Raw genomic sequence first — 25,920 nt, 5'->3', positions numbered from 1 at the left:
TGCGTGGGTGGGGCAAACCCCAAAGGCCTTTTTAAAAACTACTAAGAGCTTGGTCGGGGCAGGGGCAGGGGAGAGGGCTAGCAGCCCCTGGCCACAAAGTCGAAGTCCCGGAAGGCTGCCTGCTCAGTGGCCGTGAGGGCCCGTGCGTCGCGGGGCGGGCTCAGCGTGGGGGCCTCCCCTGTGAATTCCTCATCGAAGTTGCTGACATCCGTGCGGCCTGACAGCGTGGGTACGAAGGGAGGTGGCAAGCGCCGGGCCAGCAGCGTGTCCCAGCCCAGTGTCTGCAGGGGCGGAGGAGAGACAGAAGTCAGCAGGAGAGGCTGGGGAGCAGACTGCCCGAGCGACCAGCCCCTGTGCCCTAACCAGCCCTGCATCTGGGGGATTGACATAAGGAGTCATAAGATAGAGGGATAAAATGTGATCCTTACTGGCAGCCCAATAAGGGTCACAGTGTGAGCATGGGGAGCCCGGGGGTGGGGGAGAGGAAGCCTGGGTTCACGCAGATGTGCGTGTAGGAGGGTCAGTGGGAGTGGGGGGGGGGGGGGGACGAAGGTGACAATGTTGGAGGTGAAGTGACTAGGTCTTGGTAGGGGAGAAATGACTAGGCTCTGGGGGACGGGGTGACCAGGTTGACCAGGTCTCTGGTGGGGGGAGGGTTGGCCAGGCACTTGGGGGGACCTTACCCGAAAGAAGGGCTGCTTTTTCACATCCTCTGCGTCCCTCTCACTGGACCCCAACCTCCGCTCTGGATTCCTCCGCAGCAGCTGGGGGGAGGAGAGGTATCAGTCCTCCCCGTCCCGGCCCCAGAGCCCCTCCCCAGGCCCAAGTCGGGGGCTCCTCACCCTGCGCATGATGCCAATGGCTTCGGCCGACAGGAAGCGTGGGTAGCGAACCTCATCATTGACTATGCTGTCAAATACCTCCTCCTCGTCGTCCCCTGGGAACGGGGACTGGGGACAGGGAGAGCCAGGGTGAATTAGGCCCCTCCTCTGGCCACTCCCCTCCCAGGCCCACCTGAGCTGTCTACTCCCAGCTACTTCTGGGGGCTGACTGATGTGGGAAGGTAAGTACCCAATTTTAGAGACGCAGAAATTGAGGCTAGGGAGGCAAAGCCAGCTGCCCCCATCACACAGCACGTGGAGGCACAGTATGATTCCCCACCGGCCCTCCCCTGCTCCCCCCTCCCCCTCTCCCCCGCTCCTCCCTTTTCCCCCTTCCCCCCTCCTCCCCCCCCCTCCCCCAGGCATAAGCAGTGCCCAGTGTGATCCCAGGGTCAGGCAGGGTGGGAGCAGCCTGGGGCCTCACCTCTCCAACCAGCATCTCGTAGAGCAGCACACCCAGCCCCCACCAGTCCACAGCCCTCGTGTAAGATGTGTCTGTCAGCACCTCAGGTGCCAGGAACTCCGGGGTCCCACAAAATGTGCTGGTCCGGTCCCCATAGCCCATCCCTGGGGGCAGTAGGGCCATGTGAGGTTTCGGGTGGGGGTCCCAGCTACGGGTGGGGGTCCCAGCAGTAGCCCAGCCCAGCCCAGCATGGGGTGGCCTAGCCAGTCAGCCCCGCCCCAGCGTTAGGGTTGGGGGCAGCCCAGATGGGGTTGGGGACTCCATTCCCTCCCCACTCTGTCTAATCCCCAAAGGCCAGCCCTTCACATCCCAGCCCCGCCCCTCACCCTCCTTGCAGAGGCCAAAGTCTGCGATCTTGACATAGCCCTCGGTGTCCAGGAGCAAATTGTCCAACTTCAGGTCCCTGTGATGGGTTAGGGGGACGTAAAGAGGGATGAGTGGGGGTCTGGGCCCTGCCTGAAGCCTGAGGGCCCCCCGTGGGCAGAGCGTGTATACAGGAGCACATGCACACACAGGCACACACCTGTAGACGATCTTGTGTTCGTGCAGGAACTGCAGCCCCAGCACCACACAGGCCGAATAAAAGCTGCAGAGAGAAGATCGTGTGACGGGGCCAGGCCTCCTGGCAAGGAAGGCAGGCCACAGAAACCTGGCTCTCACGTCCCCCAAAGCCCCCCAGCTCCCCAGAACTCCAGGAGGTTGGGGGAAGAAGGCAGGGGCCAAAGGGTGGAGGGTAGGAAGAGGGCCGCCACAGCCTCTCCGGGGGCGGGGCGCGGGGGGCTCACACAGCGCGGGGCTCAGAGAACACGTCACTGTGGATGTGCAGCATCAGATCCCCGCCGGCTGAGTACTCCATCACGAAGCACACGTGCTCTGGCGTCTGGAAACAGCCGAACAGGTTCACCAGGAAGGGATGTGCTGCTCTGGTCACCGCCGCCAAGATCCGCTTCTCACACATCAGGCTGGGCAGGGTTGCAGGCAGGGGTCAGAGACCACAGCAGTTCCCCACCCCCAAGCCCCACACTCCCCGGAGTCCTCAGCCATCACCTATTTGCTGGGGGCCTCGAATGGCTGTGCAACCTGAGGCAAGTTGCTTAATATTTCTGAACCTCAGCGGCTAAACAAGCACCCAGAATCCAACTATCATCCTAGTAACAGCGCCCCCCCCCCCGCCCCGCCAGACATCCCTTTAGGGAACAGCCAGGGTGGGCTAATTGGAGCACCCCATTTTCCTGGCCAGGAATTAATTCTGGAATGGTCGAGCCAAGCTAGTGGGGCTCAACCTCAGGATTTCTGCTGGAATTATTAAGGAAGAAGGGCTAAAACTGGTAGATGAACCTTAAATTGCTGTGGTAGGGGGCTCTCTCTGCCCCCAGTGAAATGACTGCAAGCAAAGCCCACAAAGAGGAAAGAGGACAGCAAGACGTCATCTGAGCAACTGGATACAGCCATGCCTGAAGGCAACGCACCCCTACACTTTTCTGATCCAGAGCAATAAATTCCTCTTTTGCTTAAGGCTGTCTGAGTTGGGTTCCTGATTAACAAAAAAAAAAATGTCAGGAAGATTAGGGACAATCAGGGTCTCGGGCATTTTTACAGGGGGTGCAGATACTGTGTAGAATGCTCTAGATGCATCCCCTCACTTAATCTACCTGAAAACCCTGCAAGAAAGGCATCATTACCCCCCTTTTATACATGGGGAGGCTGGGGATCAGAAGAGCAAAGTGACTTCTCCCAGGCCTCTAAGCAAACTGGTGGCAGAGGTGGGATTTGGACCCAGGGCCCTAACCCCAAAGTAGGGGTAGTGTAATGGTGCCATTAAGAGTACAGCCTTCAAGGGTGCTTGGGTGACTCAGTCAGTTAAGCATCTGACTCTTGATTTCTGCTCAGGTCATGATCTCATGGTCGTGAGATCGAGCCTCGCATTGGGCCTTCACACTGAGTGTGGAGCCTGCTTGGAATTCCCCTCTTTCTCTCCCAATCTCTCTCAAAATAAACAAACAAACATTAAAAAAAAAAAAAAAGGAGTGCAGGCTGAAGAGTCCGAGTCCCTAGGTTTGAATCCCTGACCTGCTGCTTACTGGCTTTGTGACCTTGGGCAACTTGCTCGACCTCTCTGTGTTATCGGCAGAAGGGGAAGAGTAATATTTACCGCATAGGACTGTCATGAGTTACTGGACATAAAGCGCACGGTGGGCACTTTCTAAGAGTTGTTAACATCTTAAGTGCTGGCTTAGTAATAAGTGGCTGTTATAAATCACTGTCACAGCAGCTCCAAAGAGGGGACTGCTCTGTCTCTCACTTCCCAGAAGAAGAGACCAAGGTTCTCAGAGGGCCCCAGCTGGTTCCCCACCTCTCCACCTCATCTCGGGCCACAATGTCGCCTTTCTTCAAAGCCTTGATGGCGAACAGCTCCCCGCTGGGCCGGAACTCAGAGAGCAGCACCTGGAACCACAGTGGACAGCGAGGACCTTCGTGGCCAGCCCGGGAACCCCCAGTTCCCTCAACTCCTTGCCCCCTGCCTCACCTTCCCAAAGTGACCCCGGCCCAGCACCGCCAGGAATTTGAAATCCTCGAGGGTCAGGGGTGACTTCCTCAGAGGGCTGTGGAGAGAAGACAGTGGTGGGGACAAGGACGGCAGGCAGGGGTGGCAGGTGGGGAGTGGGGGAGGGGTGTCACCTGCACAGGGCGGGGCCGGGGGTCTCCTGGGTCTCCGAAGGCAGCTCGGGAGTGGTGGTAGTTTCCTGGATCGGGGAGCTCTGCAGCAGAGACAGGGGGTCAGAGGCACCCCATAATATAACTGCACTCTAGTCACCTCTCTGACGTCACCTCTCCTCCCGCTCGCCCCCATGCTCACTCCCCTCCTGCTACACTGTCCTGTGCACACACCAGCTCAAGTCCTTTGCCCAGACTATCCCCTCCACCCAGGGTGGGGAGTCCTCTCTTCCCCACCAGCATCTGCACAGCAACTCCGTTGCCTCCGGGCATTTATCGGGATGTCACCTTCGCAGATGGTCAGCTGGTCAGCATATCAGACAACTCACAGAACCCCCCTCCCCGAGACACACATACTCCCCGTCCCCTTTCGCTGCTTTTTTTCATGCTGTAAATACATTTTATCATTTTGCCTACTTATTGCCTTGATGGGTATGTGCCCTGGGAGCCACTTAATTCTTTACCCCACATGTATATGGAACTTTGGAAAGAGTCAAGATCAATACTGCAAACGGGAACATGTTACTACCGGTTCATCATCCTCCACTGCAGACACGGCTGTAAAAATCCAATCAGCACGGATAGGTGTGTGGTGGGAAACACCGGCCTCTCATGCCCCAGCCCCCCTCCCCGGAACCAGCCACCATGAAGGATTTCCTGAGTGCCTTTCTAGATAGATTTTCTACAAGCAAACGTTGATGGTAGAGGCTCCATTTTCCTGGCTCCCACGACTGACAATATCCTAATCCGGACGTTCCTACCGGACAAGCTGTCTTAGAAGCTATTCTACACCACTGCGCATATGTCACAGCCACGTACTATTCCAACCTGTCGTTTATTTAGCACTGGCTCCTACGAACGGACTCTGACGTTTTCACTTCTGCCCACACAAAGCTGCCGCAGTGAACTTCCGGGATGCGCACATGTGTGCACGTCCAGGATTGGAACTCCTGGGTCGAGACGATGTCCCATTTTTAGCTCAGCCGGCTATGCCCTCCCGAGATGCAACCATTTGCGAGCCTCCCACTGACTGCCTGTTCCCCCGCCTCCTGCCCAGCATTTGGTGGTATGAAACTTTTGGATTTTGTTTTGCCAAACTCATCTCATGGTGCCTGTCATTATATTATTATTATAAATATAATCCAGAAGCATATGTTATTCTTCTTTTTTTTAGGCGACGTGTAAAATGCACTCAAGGGAGCCAGCTCTTACACACACACGTGTCCACCTGGGTGCGTGGCACCCAGACCGGGGGTGGGTAAACCATGTTTTGCACCATCTGTGAGCTAAGAATAGCTTTGACGTTTTTAAAGGGGGAGGGAGGGGGGGGAGAATCAAAAGGAGAGTGACATTTTGTGGACATCTGTGGAAGTGATATGACATTCAAGCTTCAGTGTCCATCAGCGAGGTTGTGCCAGGATCCAGCCACGCCCGTTGGTGTATGGATGTATCATGTGTGGCTGCTTTCTGCAATGGCCCTTTATGGAAAAACTGTGCTGATCTCTGCCCGAGATTAAGACTCACAACATCGCCATGACCCTGACGGGCTCCCTTGTATCTCCCTCCTATCAATAACCGCCTCCCCCCCCCCCCCGCCCGCAACCCGAGAAAACCACTATCTTGACTTCTGTCCTTGACTTGAGTCTTAAACGTGCCTGGTTTACAGGCCAGTACACAGAGCACAGCAAGGTGAAGCAACTTGCTGTGGGTCACACAGCTGATAAATAGCAGAGCAGGGACAAGGACCCAGGTGGCCTGGCTCCTGAGCTCATGTTTTTATTCAGGAATAGAGAGTGGGACCCTGCTTCTAGAAGAGATGTGTGACCCAGGGAAGTTCCCGGTGGTCTCTGGGCCTTGAGCTGGGAAAGAGGCCCGGAGGAGGAATCTTTGAAGCTGCCTAAGCCAGGCCCAGGGGGAAATGAGTGGGACACTCACCAGGCTCGATGGGCTGGAAGGAGGGCCCAGAGGACTCTTCTGGGGCAAACTATCCAAGTCAGCCCCAAGGTTCAGCTTCTCCACAGATATATCGCTGTAGAACACAGGAGGAGGGTTTGTCTGGGACCCAGCACCCTGCCAAGCAACCAGGGACAGCCTAGACCCCAGGGACCTCCCTCCTTACCCTGTGGACCGGGCCTCAGGTCCCGGAGAGGCCCCAGGGCTGAAGGTACCCGTGGCCGTGGCATTGGGAATGAGCCTTCGAAGCAGCCGCACCCAGGTGGCAACATCGATGTTCATCTGCCTAGCGCGCTGAAATGTTTTCCCTGGAGGGATGGGGGCAGGCGTCACCCTTCATGATACTCCCAGGACCCCTGGCCTCTCTGCCTTGCTCACCCCCTCCTCACCTTGTTGCTTGGAGAAAATTTTCTTCTGCCTTCGGAGCCGGGGTATCCTCTCAATGACAGGGTTGCGGAAGGTAACCTGGGGAGAGGGGCCAGTGGGTGAGAACCTGCCCCCACCTCTAGGCACAGGGGGAAGCCCTTAGGAGAGGAGGTGTGCACACCCATATGTTTTGGGGGTTCTGATCACTGCGGCCCCACATCCAAACACAGAGTATTAAGAAGTTATAAGGTACTAAGGGGCTAAAAAAACAATCCATGGCCTGGCAGGGCTACCTCCTGAAACCCCATCTTGGAAAGGCAGGAAGCAGGCAACCAAACCCTCCTCCAGGGGTGCAGAGGTGGGGGTCTGACCCAACAAGACGCACACTCAGCTCCAGCAAGGTCCTACGTCCTCGAGTGTCCTGATTCCCCAAGTGTGGTCCCGGACCAGCAGCATCACCTGGGGAATCTGCCGGAAATGCAGATTCTTGGGCCCCCCACCTGGACCCACTGAATCAGAAATACGGGGGAGGGGCCCAGCAGTCCGTGTGTCCACAAGCTCTCCAGGGGATGCCGGTGCCACCCATGTGGGGGAGCCGCTGGTCTGGCGCCATTCTCCCAACTCTGGTTGCATCTTCTAGTAAGGCGCTAAAAGTCACAGAACTGTGTGACCTTACGCGTGTCCGATATGGTCACCGCTAGCCATGAAGGGCTATTTAAATTCAGGAAAAATTTAAAGTAACATTAAAACTTGAGTTCCCTGGTCGGGCTAGCCACGCTTCACGTGGCTGGCGGCTGCTGTGTTGGACGGGGCTCGGATACAGCATTTCCATCTACCACACAATGCGACTATTGTAGGCTCATAGACCACAGAACTGTAGAAAGTTCTATCGGCTGGTGCTTTTGGGGAGGCAGAGAAACAAAACAGAACGCTATAAGTAGACCTCGAGGGCGAGCAGGACTGCTTCAGAATTCGCACCCCCGCTACCCACCCAGCCACCCACTGGGTTTTGGCCGGTCTCCCTAACGGAAGAACAATTTCACTGCCCTGCCGCTCGAGTCAGCCCTGGTCCCTGCTCTTTTCTGCCAGCGGTCCTCGATTATGAGATCACGGCAGAATTCCCACACCGAGGCACGGATTCCCACACACACAGGGCACATGTATATGTGTCAGGGGCAAATTTAAAGCACTTTTGAGGAAGTTTTTGGCTGATGAGAGGGCCAGGGGCTTTCCTACTCGGTGCCTCTGTTTTCTCCCCGCTCAGATGTGACTAAGGAGGATCGCTTCTGAACTGGGTTGAAGTGGGTCTTCGTGAGGATTAACAAGTTAAAGCCGGCAAAGCACTTAGGACAGGGTGTGGCTCACACCACAAGGGGTCAGCTAGGAATGTCATTTATTAGACCGCGGGCCCTCACCCAGGGGACACTGGCAATGTCTGGAGACATCTTTGATTGTCACAACTGGGGGTGGGGGTGGGTGCTGGCTTCCTGCGGGTGCAAACCAGGGGTGCTGCTCAACACCCGACCGCGCAAACCGAGAAGGATCCGGCCCACTGGGGCGCACTTGGCCACGGCACCAAGGGTGGGGTACCCCGACTGAGACCCTAACCCTAACAGCACTGCAGAAGGGCTTTCTCTCTAGTCTGCTGTGACTCTGATAGCAATCTCCTTGACACGTCACCAGGTTTTTCTTTTCTTTTCGGGCTTGGCAAAACTTTGCAATTTTTTTTTTGGGGGGTCAATCTTTTCCCCTCAGAACAAAACCAACCCCAGCTTACGTTGTGTCACTGATGTCACTAATTACATACATTTTTCTATCAAGGTTCAGAGATGAATCCCGAACATCTCTTCCCTTCTGGACAATGGGAGCATGTGGGAAAGTAGTTTCTTGTGCTCAGGGGTCGGGCTGTACCTCGGCCACCAGGCAGCCCTGGGGTTCCATGTCCAGCTGTACTTCGTGCCTCTCGTTGTCCAAGAAATCCTCCAACTTCAGGAATTTGAGGGCACACAGGCCCCGTTGGTCCCGCCAGAACACAGCCAACTCCAGTTCCCGGGCCTCAATTGAGGGAGAGGAATTGAGCCATCACGTGGGGTGCCTGAGGTCCAGAACCCTCCTCCTCCAGGCCCTGCCATCCCCCCCACCTAGCTCACCCTTTCCAGCTCCAGGGTGAAGCTCTGGTCCCAGGCGTTGGGGCCACATGGCTTCCAGGAGGTCTGCCCCACCACTGTGTTATCCAGCTTGAGCACAGTGCTAACCTCGCCTGGAATGAGGGGCGGGGAGGGTGTCAGAAAATGTTTGGGGTGTGTGTAGGGGGGATCATATCTCCTATCCTAGTAAAGAAATCTCTCCTCCCCCCATCATGTTCACCGTGCTATCGTGACAAAGCTTTATGGTTCTGCCTTTCACGTTAAGGCGTTTAATATACTTCCAGTTGGTGTCTGTGTATGGTGTGAGGTAGGGACCCAAATTCGCTTTTACTCTATAAGCAACTTCCAGCAATATACTCCTGAGAATTCACCCTAAAAAAATGCACGCAGTTTACATTGGGAAATGCACATATATAACGCTTATATTGGCCCCGGACTAGAAATATCTACCTATTAACAGAATTAACATATAAACTATAGTATAGTCTTATTAGCTGATATTCAACTCTTACTATTTTTTACTTTAAAAAGCCCCAGCAGTTTGTTACGGCTCAGTCTAAGACAACAGGCTATTAAACAGGAGTTAAAATGAATGAATAAACTATAGCTTCATGCTATGATATGGCTAAGTCTCCCAAACAATGTTAAATGGAAGAAGCCATTACCATGGAATACGTTCTGTATGATTCTGCATATGTAAAGTTCAAACACCAGGCAAGGTTAAACTATGTTGTTTTGAGATGTGTACATAGGTGCTAAAACTACAAAGAAAAGCAGGGAAATGATAACCACACGTCAGGAGAGTAGCTACCTCTGGACAGAGGAAGGGGCTAGAATGGGAGGGGAGAGGGAAGGGGGGTTTCCAGAGAGTTCTATTGCTTGACTTGACCTGGGTGGTGGTATCATGGGTGTTTGCTCCATTATTCTTCTTCTTTTGTACCTACTTTCTTGGATGCCTTTTTTTTTTTTTCCTGGGGTAAAATTCACGTAACATAAAATTTACCACTGTAATCACTTTGAAGCGTTCCGTTCACACTGTTGTGCGACTACCACCAGCATCCATCTCCAGAACGTTTTTCGTCTCCCTCCACTGAAACTCTGTCCCCGTGAAACAACAATTCTCTGCTCTCCCCTCCCGCCCAGCCACTGGCAACCACCCTTCTTTCATTTCCGTGACCTGGACTAGCCTCGACACCTCAGAGAAGTGGAATCGTCCAGAACGTGTCCTTTTGTGACGGGCTTGTTTCACTTAGCTTAACGCCCTCAGGTTCGTCGATATTGTAGCCCGTGTCAGTATTGAGGCTGACTTTTGGGGGTGGAATACCACCCCGCGGCACATACACAGCGCATTCTGCTTATCCGTTCATCCGTCAGCGGACACCTGTGTCGCTTCTACAACTTGGCCGTCAGGAATAATGCCGCCGTGGACATGAGCATCCACAGATCAACTCTTTGGGGTGTGTACTCAGAAGAGGGGTTGCTGGTCATACGGTAATGCCATGTTTAATTTTTTGAGGACCTGTCATTCTGCTTTCCACGGAGCCTGCAGCACTCTACAGTCCCAACGGTAGTGGGCGAGGGTTCTGGTTTCTCCACATCCTCCCCAGCACTTGTATTTTCTTTTTTTTTCTTAAAACAATATCCACCCTAATGAAGGTAACATACTAGTTCTAGGGGCGCCTGGGTGGCTCAGTCAGTTGAGAGTCTGACTTTGGCTCAGGTCATGATCTCACAGCTCATGGGGTCGAGCCCCGCATCGGGCTCTGTGCTGACAGCTCGGAGCCTGGAGCCTGCTTCGGATTCTGTGTCTCCCTCTCTCTCTGCCCCTCCCCTGCTCATGCTCTGTCTCTTTCTCAAAATAAATAAATAAAGGGGCGCCTGGGTGGCGCAGTCGGTTAAGCGTCCGACTTCAGCCAGGTCACGATCTCGCGGTCCGTGAGTTCGAGCCCCGCGTCGGGCTCTGGGCTGATGGCTCAGAGCCTGGAGCCTGTTTCCGATTCTGTGTCTCCCTCTCTCTCTGCCCCTCCCCCATTCATACTCTGTCTCTCTCTGTCCCAAAAATAAATAAACGTTGAAAAAAAAAATTAAAATAAATAAATAAATAAATAAATAAATAAATAAATAAAGTGTTACAAGCATGTGACATCCCAGGATCCCCGCCCCATCTCATCCCTCCAAGGCTCAGTGCCCACTCACTGGTGTTCTCGGCTTCCACTTTGAGGCTGCCCCGGCCACTGAGGCTTCCGCTTCGGCTGTAAAGGCCCCGGGCTGGGCGGCTCAGGAAGGTGGTGCGGCTGTCGGGGGTGCCAGGCACCCCCACCGAGGGTGAGGAGCTCCAGGGGACGGTCTCTGGAAGGTCCCTGCAGCCTACCACACGCACCTCCAGGGTCCCTGAGGGAGGGTAGGCTCAGGAGGCGCCCATATCTGGCACAGGCCAAAGGCGAAGTGGGCATATCCAGAAGTGGCCAGCACACAGGTGGAAGTTGGTGAGGGACAACCAGGGCGGGGGGGTGGGGCAGGAGGTCTGATGCAAGGATGCCCACAAGTGAGAAATATGGGAGAAGGGGCAGGGCTGAGGCTGGGGTAGGCCAGGCTGGGGAGGGGCTCTGGATGCTGGGGGTTATCAACAGAAGACGGGTTTAGGGCATGGGCCGATGAGGCAATGGGAGCCAGATTGGACTAGGGCGTCAAGGGTAGGACTCAGGGAGCTGACCAGAGGTCCCAGAGGGGGTCAGGGGTCTAGGGTAGGGCTGATCTAAGGGGGAAGTAACCGCTGAGGGGTCTAAGGAGGGAGGAGCTAGCTGGCCTTGCAGGGTGGGGGCAGACTCAGGGCTGAGGGTTCTGAGAATGAGGGGTTGCGGGACTTGGGCTGGGGGGCTATGGCTGGAGGGAAAAACAGGGCCGGGTAAGAAGGGGTAGTGATGGGGACACGGTGGGCATGGGGGCAAGAGTCCAGAATCAGAGGACAAGCTGGGCCCGGGAGTCGACTGCATAGAGCTGTGGGGCCTAGGGAAGTGGGGACCCGGGCTACAGAGCTGGGATGCATGGAGAATGAAGTAGGATGGGGTACAACAGGCGTGGGGAAAGCGGAGATCTAGGTTGAGGTTCTCAGGGCTTGGGGAGAAGTCGAGGATACAGAGCCGCGGTGGCGGGGTCTGGGTGGGGGAGGTCTGGACCCACCTGTGAGTGGCGCGGGCTTGCACAGGGTGTTGTAGTGCGTGGGAGGGAAGGGCCCCGCCAGGCGGGCACTGAAGGCTGCCGACGAGGCCACAGCAAGCTCCTCGCGCAGCAGACGCCCCTTCGGATGGTCCGCGGGCAACTCCCCGAGGCGCCGCTCGAGAGCCTCCCGCAGCAGCCCCAGCTTCTGGTTGGACTCGGTCAGCTTCTCCTGGGCCTGTAATGGGAGGGACAGAGTGGGGCTAGGGGTGGGGCCTGGCATGCGCCTCCCCAAGCCTGGCTAAGTCTTACCGGGCCCTAGCCTTCAAACCACCTGGGTCCTACCCCTGGGCTCCGGGAAAACGAGGCCCCACCCCCGGCTGAGGCCCCACCCCTGGCCAAGGTCCCGCCCCTCGCTGAAGCCTCACCGCAGGAGGCCCTACGGGGTCAATTCCCTCCCCTTTGCTGGGGCCCCGCCCCCGCCAAAGTCCCGCCCCTCACCTCGCAGACCGCCTTGCGGTCAGGGGCCTTGGCGGCGCTGAGCAGGCGCAGCACGTTCTTGGCACCCTCGGCCACCGCGTGCTCCACTCGGAAGTGGTGCCTCAGCTCCTCAATGCGCAGCTCCACGGACCCCAGGTCTGCACTCCCTGTGGGCGTGGGACGCCGGGTGGTGAGGCCAGCCTAGGACCCAGGTCCGACCACCCCAGCCCCGGATGCACAGGTGTCCGCAGGAACAGGCACTGGCCACAGACACACCACCACCAAGATGCGTCAGGTTTTTCCCAAGCAAGGGGTGACGGTGCCACAGTCGCGCTGTCACCTGCAGGCAGTCAGACTTCCACCCAAATGCAATCACTCTTTCATCCAAACATGGTCACCCACAGGCACCATCCCAGGGACAGAGTTAGGCTGTCATACAGGAACAGTCATGTACACAGGGACACGATCAACAAAGGCTTAAAGGACAGACGTGTTGGCAGGGTCCCCTTGCATCCCAGGGGCGGTCACAGGGACACTGTGGCCATTTAGATAGCCAGAAGGAAAAAAAAAAAAAAAAGATAGCCAGAAGGAGATAATCACACAGGCCCAGGGACACTTAAAAAAAAAAAAAGTAACTTTTACTAACTGCCTTCCAAGGGCGGCAGTTTGCCCACACCTATCAAAATTGCAAATGTAATGGCCCTTTGATCCAGCAAACCCAGCTCAGGAACTTTATCCCATAGAAACACCTCTGCACTTGATATACGTACATCGCTACTCACCGACGCCTTCTTTCTAAGAGCAAAAGATCGGAAATAACCCCGTTTCTTCCAGTAGGAGTCTGGGTAAACGAATGTGACCATCCACGTGGTGAAATACAATGCAGCTGGGAGAGCAAGGGCACTGTCACACAGACATTGCCACACTGTCACTCACAGGGGAACAGTGGCATTATTGCTTTGTCACCAGCGTAGGCACACGGTCACCCACAGGCAGAGAACACACTCTCACAAAGATTCAGCCACACCACCACACAGGGATATTGTCACAGGGCAGAGAGACATGATCACAAGACACAAACATCCTCACGGGACACATTTACACTGTGGCAAAACCCCTGGGGCCCCCTAACTCCAGCCCAGGGAGAACCATAATCACACTGCCACATGGGTAAGGCACAGGGACGGCAAAGAAATGCCATCACACTGTCACACAGGCAGGACAGCATCACCAATACCCACAGGCACAAATGTTGCAGGGAAACAGACTGGGTATCACACCCAGTATGAAGTCATAGGGACACAGCCTTGGCCCAATAAAGGACGGTCACAGTTACCCAATGGCACAGGGACAGGCACAATAAGGACACACTGTCACCAGAGGCACAAGACCACACTCTCCATGGGTGTAGGTTCCAAGGACAGTCCCGCTATCTTGTATATTGACCCAGACTCAGACCCTGGCACTCAGAGAGAGTCATGCTATCACTCACAGGCACTCACTTAGACACCAACCACACAGACACAGCAGTCACAGGCACACTGTCTGACAAACACAGCTGCACTCTTGCCCCCAGGCCTGCTGTCACACATGTCCAAATAGTTGCCAGGGCTTTTACACTTACAGGGACAAGATCGTACCATTACCCGAGGCTACAATACCACCCAGAGGCACAGGGACATGACCATACCATCATTCACTGTCACCGAGAGCCCATGTAGGTATTCCCAGTACAGATGAGCAATCACACTAACACCTCCCCTACCTCAAAGACACACACACGACACCCACACTCTGTCATCTGAGTTATCTATTCCCATTGCTATGGACTGGATGTTTCTGTTCCCCTGAAATTCATATATTGAAACCCTACCACGGGTGCCTGGGCGGCTCAGTTGATTGAGCAACCAACTCTTGGTTTTGACTCAGGTCGTCATCTTACAGTTTCATGGGTTCAAGCCTCACATCAGGCTCTGTGCTGGCGGTGCAGAGCCTGCTTGGGATTCTCTTTCTCCCTCTCTCTCTGTTCCTTCCCCACTCAAGCTGCCTCTGTCTTTCATAAAAATGAAAGGAAGCAAGGAAGAAAAAGGGAAAGGGAAAGAGAGAAGAAAGAAAGAAAGGAAGAAAGAAAGAAAGAAAGAAAGAAGAAAAGAATAGAAAGAAAGAAAGAAAGAAAGAAAGAAAGAAAGAAAGAAAGAAACAAGGAAGGAAGGAAAGAAAGAAAAGAAAGAAAAAGGAAGGAAGGAAGGAAGGAAGGAAGGAAGGAAGGAAGGAAGGAAGGAAAGAAAAGAAAGAAAAGAAACCTAACCCATAATGTGATGGTATTATGTGTTAGGAGGTGGGGCCTTTGGGAAGCGATTAGGTCATGAGGACGGAGCCCTCGTGAATGGGAGCAGTGGCCTCTTAAGAGAGGCCCTCAGAGAGCTCCTCCACCCCTCCACCACGGGAGGACACACACAGCAGGAAGGGAGCTGTCTGTGAACCCAGAAGAGGGCTCTCACGAGACACCTTGATCCTGGACTTCTGGGCCTCCGGGACTGTGAGCAACAGATCTCTGTTGTTTGTGAGGCACCTAGTCTACGGCATTCTGTTCCAGCGGCCCGAACACACTAATCCCCACTAACAGCTAACACTGTTACACGGGGGACACACAAACTGTCATGGCTACCGGGACACGCACACGGCCCCCGGTCCCCACAATGTCACATTAATACTGACACACATCAGTGGCGCAGACCCAACTACCACCCTGCACACATCAAGACCCTGCCACAAATTCAGGTTGGCAGTCAGCTCAAGTCACCCCCGGGCATTCGCACCCAGACCCATTCGCGGACACAGACACACGCTGTGGACACCCCCAGTGCTACACAGCGGGGGCCAAGGTGACGAGGCGGCCACCTAGTCCGGGGGCCCGCCATTTCTTTTCACGAAGGGCCAGAGAGTCCAACTTTTCAGCTCTGCGGAGCACACAGCCTCTGTTGCCACCGCTCAGCTCTGCTCCTGCGGAGCGAAAGCAGCCTCACGAGATAGTACATGAATGCTCATGGCTGTGTGTCAGTAAAACTTTATTTACAAAAATAAGACGGCAGTGGCAGATTTAGTCCTCGGGCTGTAGTCTGCTAATACCTGGTCTAGGGCAGACCCTACATAGGACACAATGGGAAACCGGCCCAGAGACGGTCAGGAATGGGTTCCGGTCATACCGTGAGTGACCACAGCCACCTCCCTGCCTCAGAAAGGGTCCCCTGACGGGGCCGGGAGCTGAGCTCTTGCAAGGTGGGATGCGGGCTAGTGTGCCTCGGGGCGAGGGGCTCACCTTGGGCATCGTCGGGGGCTGCCTGGCTCTCCAGCTGGCCCGCCCGGCGAAGCTGCATACGGATGATGTCGATCTTGGTCTTGCTGTCCTGCAGCATCTGCTGGGCCGTCAGCAGCAGCTTCCGGTCCTGGAGGTGGGGATGGGCTGTAAGGGGAAGGCTGGGCAAGCGGGGGTCTGCCCACGGGCCCTCCGTGCACCCCGTGCGGGCCGTGGTGACTGTGTCACAGAGGCGATGTGTGGACAGCACGCGCATCCACGCACTCCCAGGAGGAGAGGGGAGATGTGGCCCGTGGCGTCTGAATCCTGGCTCTGCCCCCCTAACACACGTAACTGCTGGCAAGCCACTCAGCCTCCCCGGGCCTGTTTCCTCCCCTGCAAGGAGGGGAGTAGTGACCACCACGGGGCTGAGGACTGAAGGAGCCCATCTGTGTGCGGGGCTCAGGGCCGCACCCGGCGTCAGGAGGCACCGTATTAGAGTCAGCTGTCACCACGGCAGACACGTGGGTGAGTGTTCCCTGAGGCGGGCGTAGCCCTGACTGCAGCCACATGGGTGAGTCCAAGGGTCACTGGGTGGGTGTGTTTGACAGGCTGCAGTAAGGGGACTCCAGGGACACCAGGACTGGGTGTGACACCTCCAGTCTCTGGGTGTGAATGTAATGGTCTGTGGGTCTGTGTGTCCAAGGCGCCCTGTTGGCCTGTGCGTGTGTCCTTGGGGATTATGTGATGGTGTAGGTCTCTACGTCTAGAGGTGGCCATGGTGGGCCTCCTCCACGGGTCTCCAAGTGTCATTACGGCTGCATCTCTAGATGTTATGGCAGCGTCGACGTGTGCCCAAGTGTTGACATGACTCTGTGTGTCTCCAGGTGTTAGTATTGACCTGACCATGTGTGTACGTTTCAGAGATGCCACCAGCAGTGACACCACCAGATGTGGACATCCCTCGAGTCTCTGGCGTGACTGAGCATGGGGCACAGCCTCTGCCGTGTGTCTGACATCTCGGACGGTCATCCTGTTTCTCAGATGCCCCCTACAAGCTGCTCACACCGCAGTCCTGCCTCCAAGTCCCCCATCAGTCCCTCTGTCCCCAACCCAGAGGGTCCCAGCCTCCCATGGGGCAGACAGATGTAGGTGGTACGGCGGTTCCCACCCCCCAGCCTGGGATCTGCTCACCGGTGTGCACGCACGTGGGGGTTGTGCACACGCACGTGGGATGTGCGCATGCATGCTGCCCCTACCTTGGTGCTGCCGTTGCTGTATGTCTGGATCATGTTTTCTGCCCCCTGCTTCACCTTCAGCTCGATGGCCAGCTGCTTCTCCAGGCCGGCCACGCGGCTCAGGTTGGTGGCCGAGCAGGCCTGGCTACCTGCACCAGGAGACTGAGGGACATCTAAGAGGTGGGGGGGGGGGGGGAGGACAAAGTCACAACGGCCCTCACCTCCATCTGCCTAAGAGGCTTTGCCCAGCTGAGAGGATCCACCCTTTGCCCAGCCTGGGTTCTGCCCCCAAGGCCAGGGGAAAGAGGAAAAGGGGGCCAGAGCCCAGAAGGTCCCTCCACTCCAGCCCGCCCAGGGAAACCCCCTCGGCACTGGGACGAGACCGGTGTGAACGAGCGTGGGCAAACGTCCACGTGTACATAAGTCCTTGGTGTTGGTGTAACTATATATAGAAGCCCCCCACTCCTCACGCAGCTGTGTGAGAGCCTGTGGGCTCAGGTGTGGTTATGTCTGTGCCCACAGGGTGTTGGCATGACTGAGTATGCGTCTCCTTACGTGCTCCCGTACCTAGGCGAAACGCCAGGCATGAGGTCTGGGTGCTGGGGTGACCCAATGCACGCGTTTCTAACCGTTGGCCCAACGGTGCGTTCAGATCTCCAGCCGGTGTGCCCGCACTGGCTCTCTCTGCCTGTGGGTACAGTCAGACCCGTGTGTCCCTAGATGCCGGCATGGCTCTGTGTGAGTCCCGGAGGGTGGTGTAACTTGGGAGTGGGGGTGGGGGAATTTCGGTGCAGATGCGACCATAGGAGACGCCGGGTGTTAGATGAGCTATCTCCGAGCACTGCCATGACAACGTCGGTCCCCAGCTGCTGACAGGCCGAGGCGGGGTACGGGTGTGGGGGTAGTCTGCGGGCCTGGTCTGACTGTGCGTGTATGTCTCCAGCTGTGGATGGGACAATGTACGTCTGTAAGGGTTGGACAGCTGTGTGTGTCAATCTCTGGGGGTTGGTGTAACCACGTGCAAGAGGCTCTAGATACTGTCTGTGTGTGGCTGTGACTGTGTGTGTGCTTCTTTGGGCGGAGGTATGGAAGTTTCTGGGTGTTCACACGATAGTGCCTGGGTCCTTGAGTGTCATGTGGGTGCTGGTGTTGACTGTGTGTGAGACTCTCTGGCTACTGATGTGATGTGGAAGGAGTCTTTGGCTGCAAGATAAAAAGTTCTGTAATGCCTTGCATGACAATGGGAATCTACTGTATGCTTAAAAATGATAACTCTTAGGGGCATCTGGGTGGCTCAATCGGTTAAGCATCTGACTCTAGATTTCAGCTCAGGTCATGCTCTCACGGCTCATGGGTTCGAGCCCTGTGTTGGGATCTGCACTGTCTGTGCTGAGCCTGCTTGGGATCCTCTCCCTGCCTCTCTCTCAGCCCCTCCCCCACTCGCATGCTCTGTTTCTCTCTCAAAACAAATAAATAACGCTTTTTTAAAAAACGATAAATTTTATGTTGTGTTTTTTGACTACAAATAAAAAATTTTTATTTTGTTATTTTTTTTATGTTTATTTTTGAGAGAGAGAGAGTGCGAGCAGGGGAGGGACAGAAAGACAGAGGGAGACACAGGATCCAAGCGGCTCCAGGCTCCCAGCTGTCCGTACAGAGCCCCATGCGACCGCGGGGCTCCGACTCACGAACTGTGAGACTGTGAGATTGTGACCTGAGCCCAAGTCAGAAGCCTAATTGACTGAGCCACCCAGGAGCCCCGAGAATTTTTTAAAGAAACAAAAACTAAAGAAAATTTTTAAAGCATCTCTGGGTGTTGTCCGGATGTTGGTACAACTGTGTGAGTCTTCCGATATTCACGTGACCCCGTGTGGGTCGGGTGGCGGTGCGCCTGCGCAGGACCCTGCCCTGGGGGCCGGTTTGGGTGTCCGAGTCCGGGATCGGAGGCCGAGGCCAGAGGCTGTCACGCGCCGATGCGTCTCCCCGGAGCTCCGTGCACACCCGGCCAGCCTGGCTCTGGGAGACCCGGGGCAGGCCCCTGGCAGCGGAGCCCCCCACCCACCCCCACCCGCAAGCCCGCCCCCTCTGGAGAAGCCCCCAGCTCACCTCGGGCGGCGGCCGCAGGGTCGGGCAGCACCACGTGGGCGTGCAGCTCCTGCAGCTGCTGGTGCAGCAGGTCCAGGCGGCGCGAGGAGCCGCGCAGCAGCAGCTCCACGGGGCCCAGGCTGCGGCCCAGGTCGGTGGTGGCCCGCCGCAGGTTCTCGGCGCCCTCCTTCAGCTTCAGCTCCTTGCGGATCTCTTTCCGCAGCCGCTCCCGCTCCAGCTCCAGCTGCTGCTGCACCCCCGGGGCCGCCAGGTCCGCACCTGCCAGGCCCAGCTGCTCCAGCAGGGACCAGCTGCGCGGCTCGCTCTGCAGGAGACGTAGCGTGGTCAGTGAGGGGAGGGGGGGAGCCCACCCCACGGTGCCCGCCGCACGTGGCCAGCTGGGCCTGGGACTTCCGAGACCCGGCCTGCTCCGCATACTCTGAGCCCCCAAACTGGGAGGCGAGACAAGGCCCTGTCCCCGCTTCCCGATTCCCCCAAACTGTGAGGTCCCAAGGGCAGGGCCTTCTTCCTTCTCTGTCCCCTCCGACTAGGGGACCCCATAAGTAAGTAAGTACAGTCTTATCTCCTTTCATCTATTCCTTATGTACCGGGATTCGGGAGCACAGGCCCCATTACCCCACCAGTGTGTTCCCCCCCAAACTCGAAGGTCCCCAGGTTCAGGCCCTACCTCCCACTGCCCCCCCACAAAACAAGGTCCTGAGGGCAGACCCCTTCTCCCTTCTGCTGCCCCCCTAAACTAGGAGGTTCCAAGGGTAGACCCCAACTCCCCTCTGCTGTCCCTAAAACTAGGTCCCCAGGGCAGGCCCCATCTTCCCTCTGCTGCTCCTCAAACAAGTATCAAGGGCAGGCCTCTGCTGCCGACCCCCCCCCCCCCCCCCCCCGCCCAAAACAATGGCCTTGAGATCTGGACAGCAGGCCCCTTTTCCTCTCTGCGATGCCCTCAAACTGGGAAGTGCCAAGGGCAGGCCTCCTCTTCCCTCCTTCCAAACGACATCCTGGGGACAAACCCCATCTTTCCCCTGCTGTGTCCTCAAACTGGGAGGTCCTGGGACAAGCCCTGTCTCCCTTCCTCTCCTCCTCTACACCTGGACCCCAAAGAGCAGCGCCCCGGCTCCTTCCTCCTCTATCCTGGCCTGGGAGCCTCAAAAAGCCCCACATATTTTCATCTTCAAAACAGAAAACTCCCAGGCCAGGGACCCGTCTCCTCCTCTTGGTCCAAAATCAAGAGGTCCCAAGGGCAGGGCCTCCGGCCAGTGTCACTGGGGTCCTCTTTGCCCCCCACCCCAACCCCAGCCCCCACCTCCAGCTCCTGGTCCAAAGGGGGACTGGCCTGCGCCATCCTGGGTCCGGGCTGAGGGCCCCGCCCTCTTCCTGAACCTCAGCCCTGCTAGGGCCTCCTGACCGCCACTTCCTCTTTCCTGCCAGCTCCCAGCATCCCCTGCGTGGGGCCAGCACCGGGGCTCTGGGGCATGTAGAGGGCCTTTTCCTCATCGCCTCCCCTAGGACTAAGCCTGCTTCTCAGGAGACAACCAGGGAGGGCCCTCGCTCTTTGTCCTAGGACTTGCTAAGGTGTGCATGCACCTCACATGCCCATTAGTGTAGACATGGAGACCAGGCTCCCTTGGGTGTATACAGGCTCCAGGGGCTGACTGGGGTGTATACACCCTCTCATATACCTACAGGAGTGTGCACGGAACACAGGCAGGCAAGTGTGTGCACACCCCTGTGCCTACCCCACGGACGCTGATGTGCACATGCCCGATATACGAGTGCTTCTATGGGCCAGCCCCCTTCCTGCAGATGCAGGCTGTCCCGACTTCCGGCTTCCTCTCAATTTGGTCGCCAACTGCTGTGACCACAGCTAGGGCCCGGCCATGCCACCTCCCTGAAACCCACATCACGAGAAGCCAGTGCTGGAGCTCTGGGGTGACGGTACCCACAAACCGGCAGCCCACTGAAGGCCAAGTGTGACTTAATAATAAGAGCAGTTATTACAAGCTCCACCTAGGTCAACTAATGTGAGTCCACGATGGGGGTGCTATTATCACCCCATTTTCAAGACAAGGAAACTGAGGCCTGGAGTGGTGACATACCTTGTCCCCAAGGTCCCACAGCCAGCAGGAGTAAGGGCTGGGATTTAAAACGGGAGTGCCCAGAATCTGATCACCAGCTAAGTGGCAGGCCTCGCAATACGTGAGAACCCCCACCGGGAGAACCCATTTCACAGATGAGCAAAGTCTTCCTTGGCTCCCAGCCAACCTGGAGGGCAGCTGCCCCCAGGGAGGGTTTATGCATGCCAAGAGTATCACTCTCGCCAGCCTACCCATCCCTCACATTAATCCTGAGGAAACTGAGGCTCAGAGAGATGACAGCAGCAGATCGGGGGGCGGGGGGTTATCCCCACACACATCTCCAGGGGCGTTCGGCAACATCCAGAAACATTCTGGGTTGTCCCAGCTGGGGGTGGGGAGGGTGTGCTCCTGGCATCTACTGGGTTGAGACCAGGGAGCCTGCTCCACCTCCTTCCCTGCACAGGGCAGCCCCCACCTCAAAGAATGATTCAGCGCCAAACATCAATAGTGCTGAGACTGAGAAACCCTGCATTAAAGGACACAGACTCACACCCTGGGCTGCTGACCATGTTCCCCAGTAAGGCTTTCCCAGCAGCCCCACCTGCAGAGCACAGGCTCATCTACACCTCTCCCTTTGAACAATGAATGTCCTTTTAGGCCCATTGTTTCTGGTGGCAAAACCACAGCTCAGAGAGGCAAAGGCAGTGGATCCAGGACATACAGTGAGAAAGTGACAGCGCTGGAATTTAAACCCAAGTTCACCTAATACTACCGGCTGGCTACCAGTCCCCGCCCACCACCCAGCCCCATCCCATCCCTAGCAGGCAGAGCAGGGTACTGCGAAGATCCAGGCCAGCTCAAATGGGGAAAGCCCAGGCACAGAGGAACAGAAGCTGAGGCCTGAGAGTACGCAGAGCAGGGAGGGAAGGAGGGAGGTCCAGCCTCCTGGGTTCTCTTCCCTTGGGTGACTCACTCCTACCCAGAGGGCAGAGGTCACCTGTGGGCCAGCAAGGCAAACCCATGAATCAGAAGCCTGGCCCAGCCTTGGAGAAGCCCTGCTCCCCCGCCTCCCACCAAGGCACAGGACACCCAGGTCCAGAGGGTCCACTTCCCAGAACCCTCCCTCCCTGCCCCGCCTTCCCAGAGCAGCCAGGGACCTAGACCCTCACATCCGGAGATTTCAATGCTTTGGGCGTTTCCGGAATCTGGACAGGACATCCGTTTGCCGGACACAGGACAGACAGGCATACGTCGGGACAGACAGAGTGACAGGGTGGCAGGCCCAAGCAGGCACAAGACAGGGATGACCAGGAGGGGGTAAGAAACTGGGCAAGAGATGGCAGGGGGGACCACAGCACAGGCCCAGCCTCATTCCAGGACTCACAGCCTCCTCTCAGGTCGTGTTTGCTACATGCCAAGTGCATGCATGCGCCAGGGGGTTCCTACACAGCCCTCCCAGGGCTGCGGGTAGAGGCAGAAACCCCGGCCCACCCCGGCCCCAAGGTCTGACCTTATGTGATCGGCAACACCAGATACGCCCAGCTCCGCGGCAAGGCTGACAGGCCATCAGCAGGACTGGGGTGGGGGACAGGGGATCATGGGGGAGACACAGAGGGGATGGGGGCAGGTGCAGAAGGAGACGAAAACCCAGTTACACAGCAACCACAGGACAAAAGAGGGATTTTGAGGCACTAATGAGGGTGCCAGAGGCACAGGATGTGCCTCAGATTCTGAACCAAAGTCAGAAGTCACCCTGGCCTTGCTTGTCACAGATGTGGAAGGTGAGTCCAAGGCTGTGATATTCACAAGGTGGCACATGGAGAACCTGGCTGGGTGGCAGGTTGGTGCCAATCTGTGTGTGTTTGCATGTGCGGGAAGGGTGACCCAGCCCTGCCACCCATGCCCAGGTTGGGTTCTAGGTACAAGAGAATCCCCAGCCGGGGATAAGGTTCCACCAGGCAGCCTTGAGGGTGGCCATGTGGATCCCCCATTCCTCAATCTAATGAGGTGACTCGGGCACTTCCGCCAACAGGTGCCAATCTGGGTGGCGTCGGGACCATCATAAAGCTCCGTCTGGAGGCGGGGGGCCGCCAGAGCTTTGTTGTGCTGGGGGAGGGGCACCGACCGAACGGCCTCCTCCCCTCCGGGCCACTGCGCCAGGCACCTGCCCCAGGTGGAGCCGCACCTGCCGGGAACTGAATGCTGGGGGGGGGGGGGGGGGGAGGGAGTGTCTAGTTGAGTGACGGGGGCGACAGGCACCGGGACGCACAGCCAGCCACAGACGTTCGAACTAGAGCCTCCGCCGCGCCCCTTCTAATGCTCAGGGAGGGGAGGAGCTTAGGGGTGCGGCGGGGGCCTTCCGGACCTCCCCGCTCCCCTCGGTGCGTACCTTCACCTGCCGAAAGGGGGACCGTGCTGGTTCCACGGTGTCGTCCCAGGGAAGGGGCGCCGGGCCCTCAGGAGGCCCCCACCTTGGCCTCCCGGGCCCCGGGGAGCCCCGGCAACGCGCGGGCGAGGGGTCCCCGGCGCTGGCCGGCCGCCCGGCGGCTGCGGACGCAGGTGCGCCTACCTGCACGGCGTCGCTGGCCATGTCCTCGCGCCGCCCGCCAGGGGTCCCCGCGCGGAGGGAGGGGCAACAGGAGGAGCGCGCGTGCGCCCCGCGCGGGGCGGGGAAGGGGCGGGCGCGGCGCGAGCCCCCGCCAGCGCGCGGCCCGCTCCGGCCTGCTCCGCTCGGGCCCCGCCTGGCCAGGCCGCCGCGTCCGTGCGCCGCGCCCTCCGGCCCCAGCGGCCGCCGGGCCGGGTCACGTGACCGCCGAGGTCGGCGCCCGGGGAGGGGGCGGGGCCGAGGGGGCGCGGCTCCCGGCGGCCCCCGGGGCTGCGGGGTCTCGGCTGCAGGGCGGTCCCCGTTCCCGGCCGAATTCACCCCGTCTGCTCCCCCCGCCCTTGCCTCTTTCTGCATCCTCACCCTGCCCAGGTGTCCCCCATCTGAGCGCGCGGGAACCCGAAGAAAAGACTGAGCCACGTTAAGGCGGGGGTTGGCAGAGGCCTTTGGGCCTCCCGGGACCCCTCTAAACACAAAAACAATTCATCTCCCCCCTCGTCCGCAAGCTCGAGGCTCCTGGGAAGGACCATCCTTTGCCTGGAGACAATCTCTGGACAGATTTGGGTTCAAATCCCAGCATCTCATGTCTTGGGGGAGCCCCACGTCCAAAGAGCGCCTCATCTGTGAAGTGGGATTTACCCTACCCACCCCTCGGTGTTGATGAAATTGAGACCGTGCGTGCCAAGTGTTGAGAACACAGTAAGCGCTTAATAAACGTTAGCGGCTGTCATGCTTAATGTTATTGCCGTTGTTACAACTGACTCGCTGTGGGCCCGAAGGATCCTGTGGCTGCTGAGCCTCAATCTTCCCCGCTGTAAAATGTAGACCGTACTCTTCTTCAGAGCTGTTGCATGCAGGTGGCGTTCCATAAATGCAGCAGGCCCGTGCCCAAGCGGAGGAGAGTGGAGGTCTCTTCGGAGCTTCTCCAGGGTCTCTGGAGTCTCTAGAGCGCGCAGTTTGGCTCGAGGCCGACCCCGCACTCCCTTGGAAACCCGGTGAGTGAGCCAAACCTTGGTCCCTTGGGGCTCAGGGCGGGGAGCGCTCCCTGGCGACGGAGCCTGAACATTAGCGCCCTCCGGGGATCAGCCAAAACGCCGAGGGCTGAGGATACTTTGGTTACCTAGAGACCAGGGAGAGATGTTTTCTTTCCTCTTTTTTTTTTTTTTTTTTTTTTTTTATTATTATTTGGGGTGTTTTTTTTTTTTTTTTTTTTTAAAAAAAAATTTTTTTTAACGTTTATTTATTTTTGGGACAGAGAGAGACAGAGCATGAACGGGGGAGGGGCAGAGAGAGAGGGAGACACAGAATCGGAAACAGGCTCCAGGCTCTGAGCCATCAGCCCAGAGCCCGACGCGGGGCTCGAACTCACGGACCGCGGGATCGCGACCTGGCTGAAGTCGGACGCCCAACCGACTGCGCCACCCAGGCGCCTATTTGGGGTGTTTTAACGGAGAAAGAAAAAGAAGGAAAAGGAGGAGAATGACACCGATCCAGAATCCGCCCACTTCTCACCCCTTCCTCGGCCCCCACCTACCTGGTCCGGTCTCATTGCTCATCTGGACCAGTGCGGCAGCCTCCTCTCAGGTCTCCCAGCTCCACCCTTTACCTCCTAGTCTATTTTCCCCACCACAGCCTAAACAACAGTCTTAAGAACGCCTGTGAACACCTGAGTGTGGTCACCTCCCTCCTCTGCCTAGATCCCTCCATGGCTCCCACTGTCTTTATAGTAGAAGCCTAAGTCCTACCCAAAGACCACAGGCCCTACACAATTCACCTCCTTCACCTTCCCTTTTCTCTCTCCCTGTATCTCTTCCCCTTGCGCACTAGTCCATCCATATCAGCCTCCTGGCTGTCCCTCGTTCATTTGTCAATTGAATTAAAGAGCGTTTTGAGGGGCACCTGGGTGGCTCATTTGGTTAAGCATCCCAATTCGGCTCAGGTCACGATCTCCCTGTTTGTGAATTTGAGCCCCGTGTCAGGCTCTGTGCTGACAGCTCGGATCCTGGAGCCTGCTTTGGATTCTGTGTCTCCCTCTCTCTCTGCCCCTCCCCCACTCTCTCTCTTTCTTTCTCTCCCTCCCAAATAAATATTGTTTAAAAAAAAATTTTTTTTTTTTTTAAACTAGATAGTCTTATTTTTTTTTTCAACGTTTATTTATTTTTGAGACAGAGAGAGACAGAGCATGAATGGGGGAGGCGCAGAGAGAGAGGGAGACACAGACTCGGAAACAGGCTCCAGGCTCTGAGCTATCAGCCCAGAGCCCGACGCGGGGCTCGAACTCCCGGACCGCGAGATCGTGACCTGGCTGAAGTCGGACGCTTAACCGACTGCGCCACCCAGGCGCCCCTAAAAAAAAAATTTTTTTAAAGAATGCTTTGAGGTAGTTCTTTTGCTCCCAATTTACAGATGAGGAAACTGAGGCACACATCTCCCCAAGGCTTTTCTG

At 57.0% G+C, this 25,920-nt stretch overlaps 1 protein-coding gene across 4 annotated transcripts; it reads right to left on the bottom strand.

Annotated features, from left to right (window-relative positions):
• PKN1 (protein kinase N1) lies at positions 1 to 23,640 on the bottom strand. 4 transcript variants are annotated; one of them, XM_045492250.1, is made up of 22 exons: positions 23,442 to 23,640; positions 18,801 to 19,104; positions 16,716 to 16,867; positions 15,481 to 15,607; positions 12,183 to 12,328; positions 11,706 to 11,919; positions 10,722 to 10,916; positions 8,529 to 8,638; positions 8,290 to 8,433; positions 6,402 to 6,477; positions 6,179 to 6,320; positions 5,995 to 6,088; positions 4,024 to 4,103; positions 3,872 to 3,947; positions 3,698 to 3,789; positions 2,130 to 2,306; positions 1,868 to 1,930; positions 1,671 to 1,747; positions 1,306 to 1,448; positions 843 to 950; positions 684 to 764; positions 1 to 281 (listed from the first exon to the last, which is right to left on the bottom strand). In XM_045492250.1, exons 1-22 carry the CDS (start codon positions 23,460 to 23,462, stop codon positions 78 to 80), a joined length of 2,826 nt encoding a protein of 941 aa, XP_045348206.1. In that variant the 5' UTR covers positions 23,463 to 23,640; the 3' UTR covers positions 1 to 77. The 4 variants fall into 4 exon arrangements, with proteins under 4 accessions (XP_045348206.1, XP_045348209.1, XP_045348207.1 ...); XM_045492253.1 differs by lacking the exon at positions 23,442 to 23,640 and adding an exon at positions 23,262 to 23,373; XM_045492251.1 differs by lacking the exon at positions 23,442 to 23,640 and adding an exon at positions 22,383 to 22,454.
• Positions 23,641 to 25,920: the final 2,280 nt, after the last annotated feature.

The sequence above is a fragment of the Leopardus geoffroyi genome, chromosome A2, assembly GCF_018350155.1.
Source record: "Leopardus geoffroyi isolate Oge1 chromosome A2, O.geoffroyi_Oge1_pat1.0, whole genome shotgun sequence".
NCBI classification, from domain to species: Eukaryota; Metazoa; Chordata; class Mammalia; order Carnivora; family Felidae; genus Leopardus; species Leopardus geoffroyi.
This window is presented reverse-complemented; position numbering and strand designations above follow the sequence as displayed.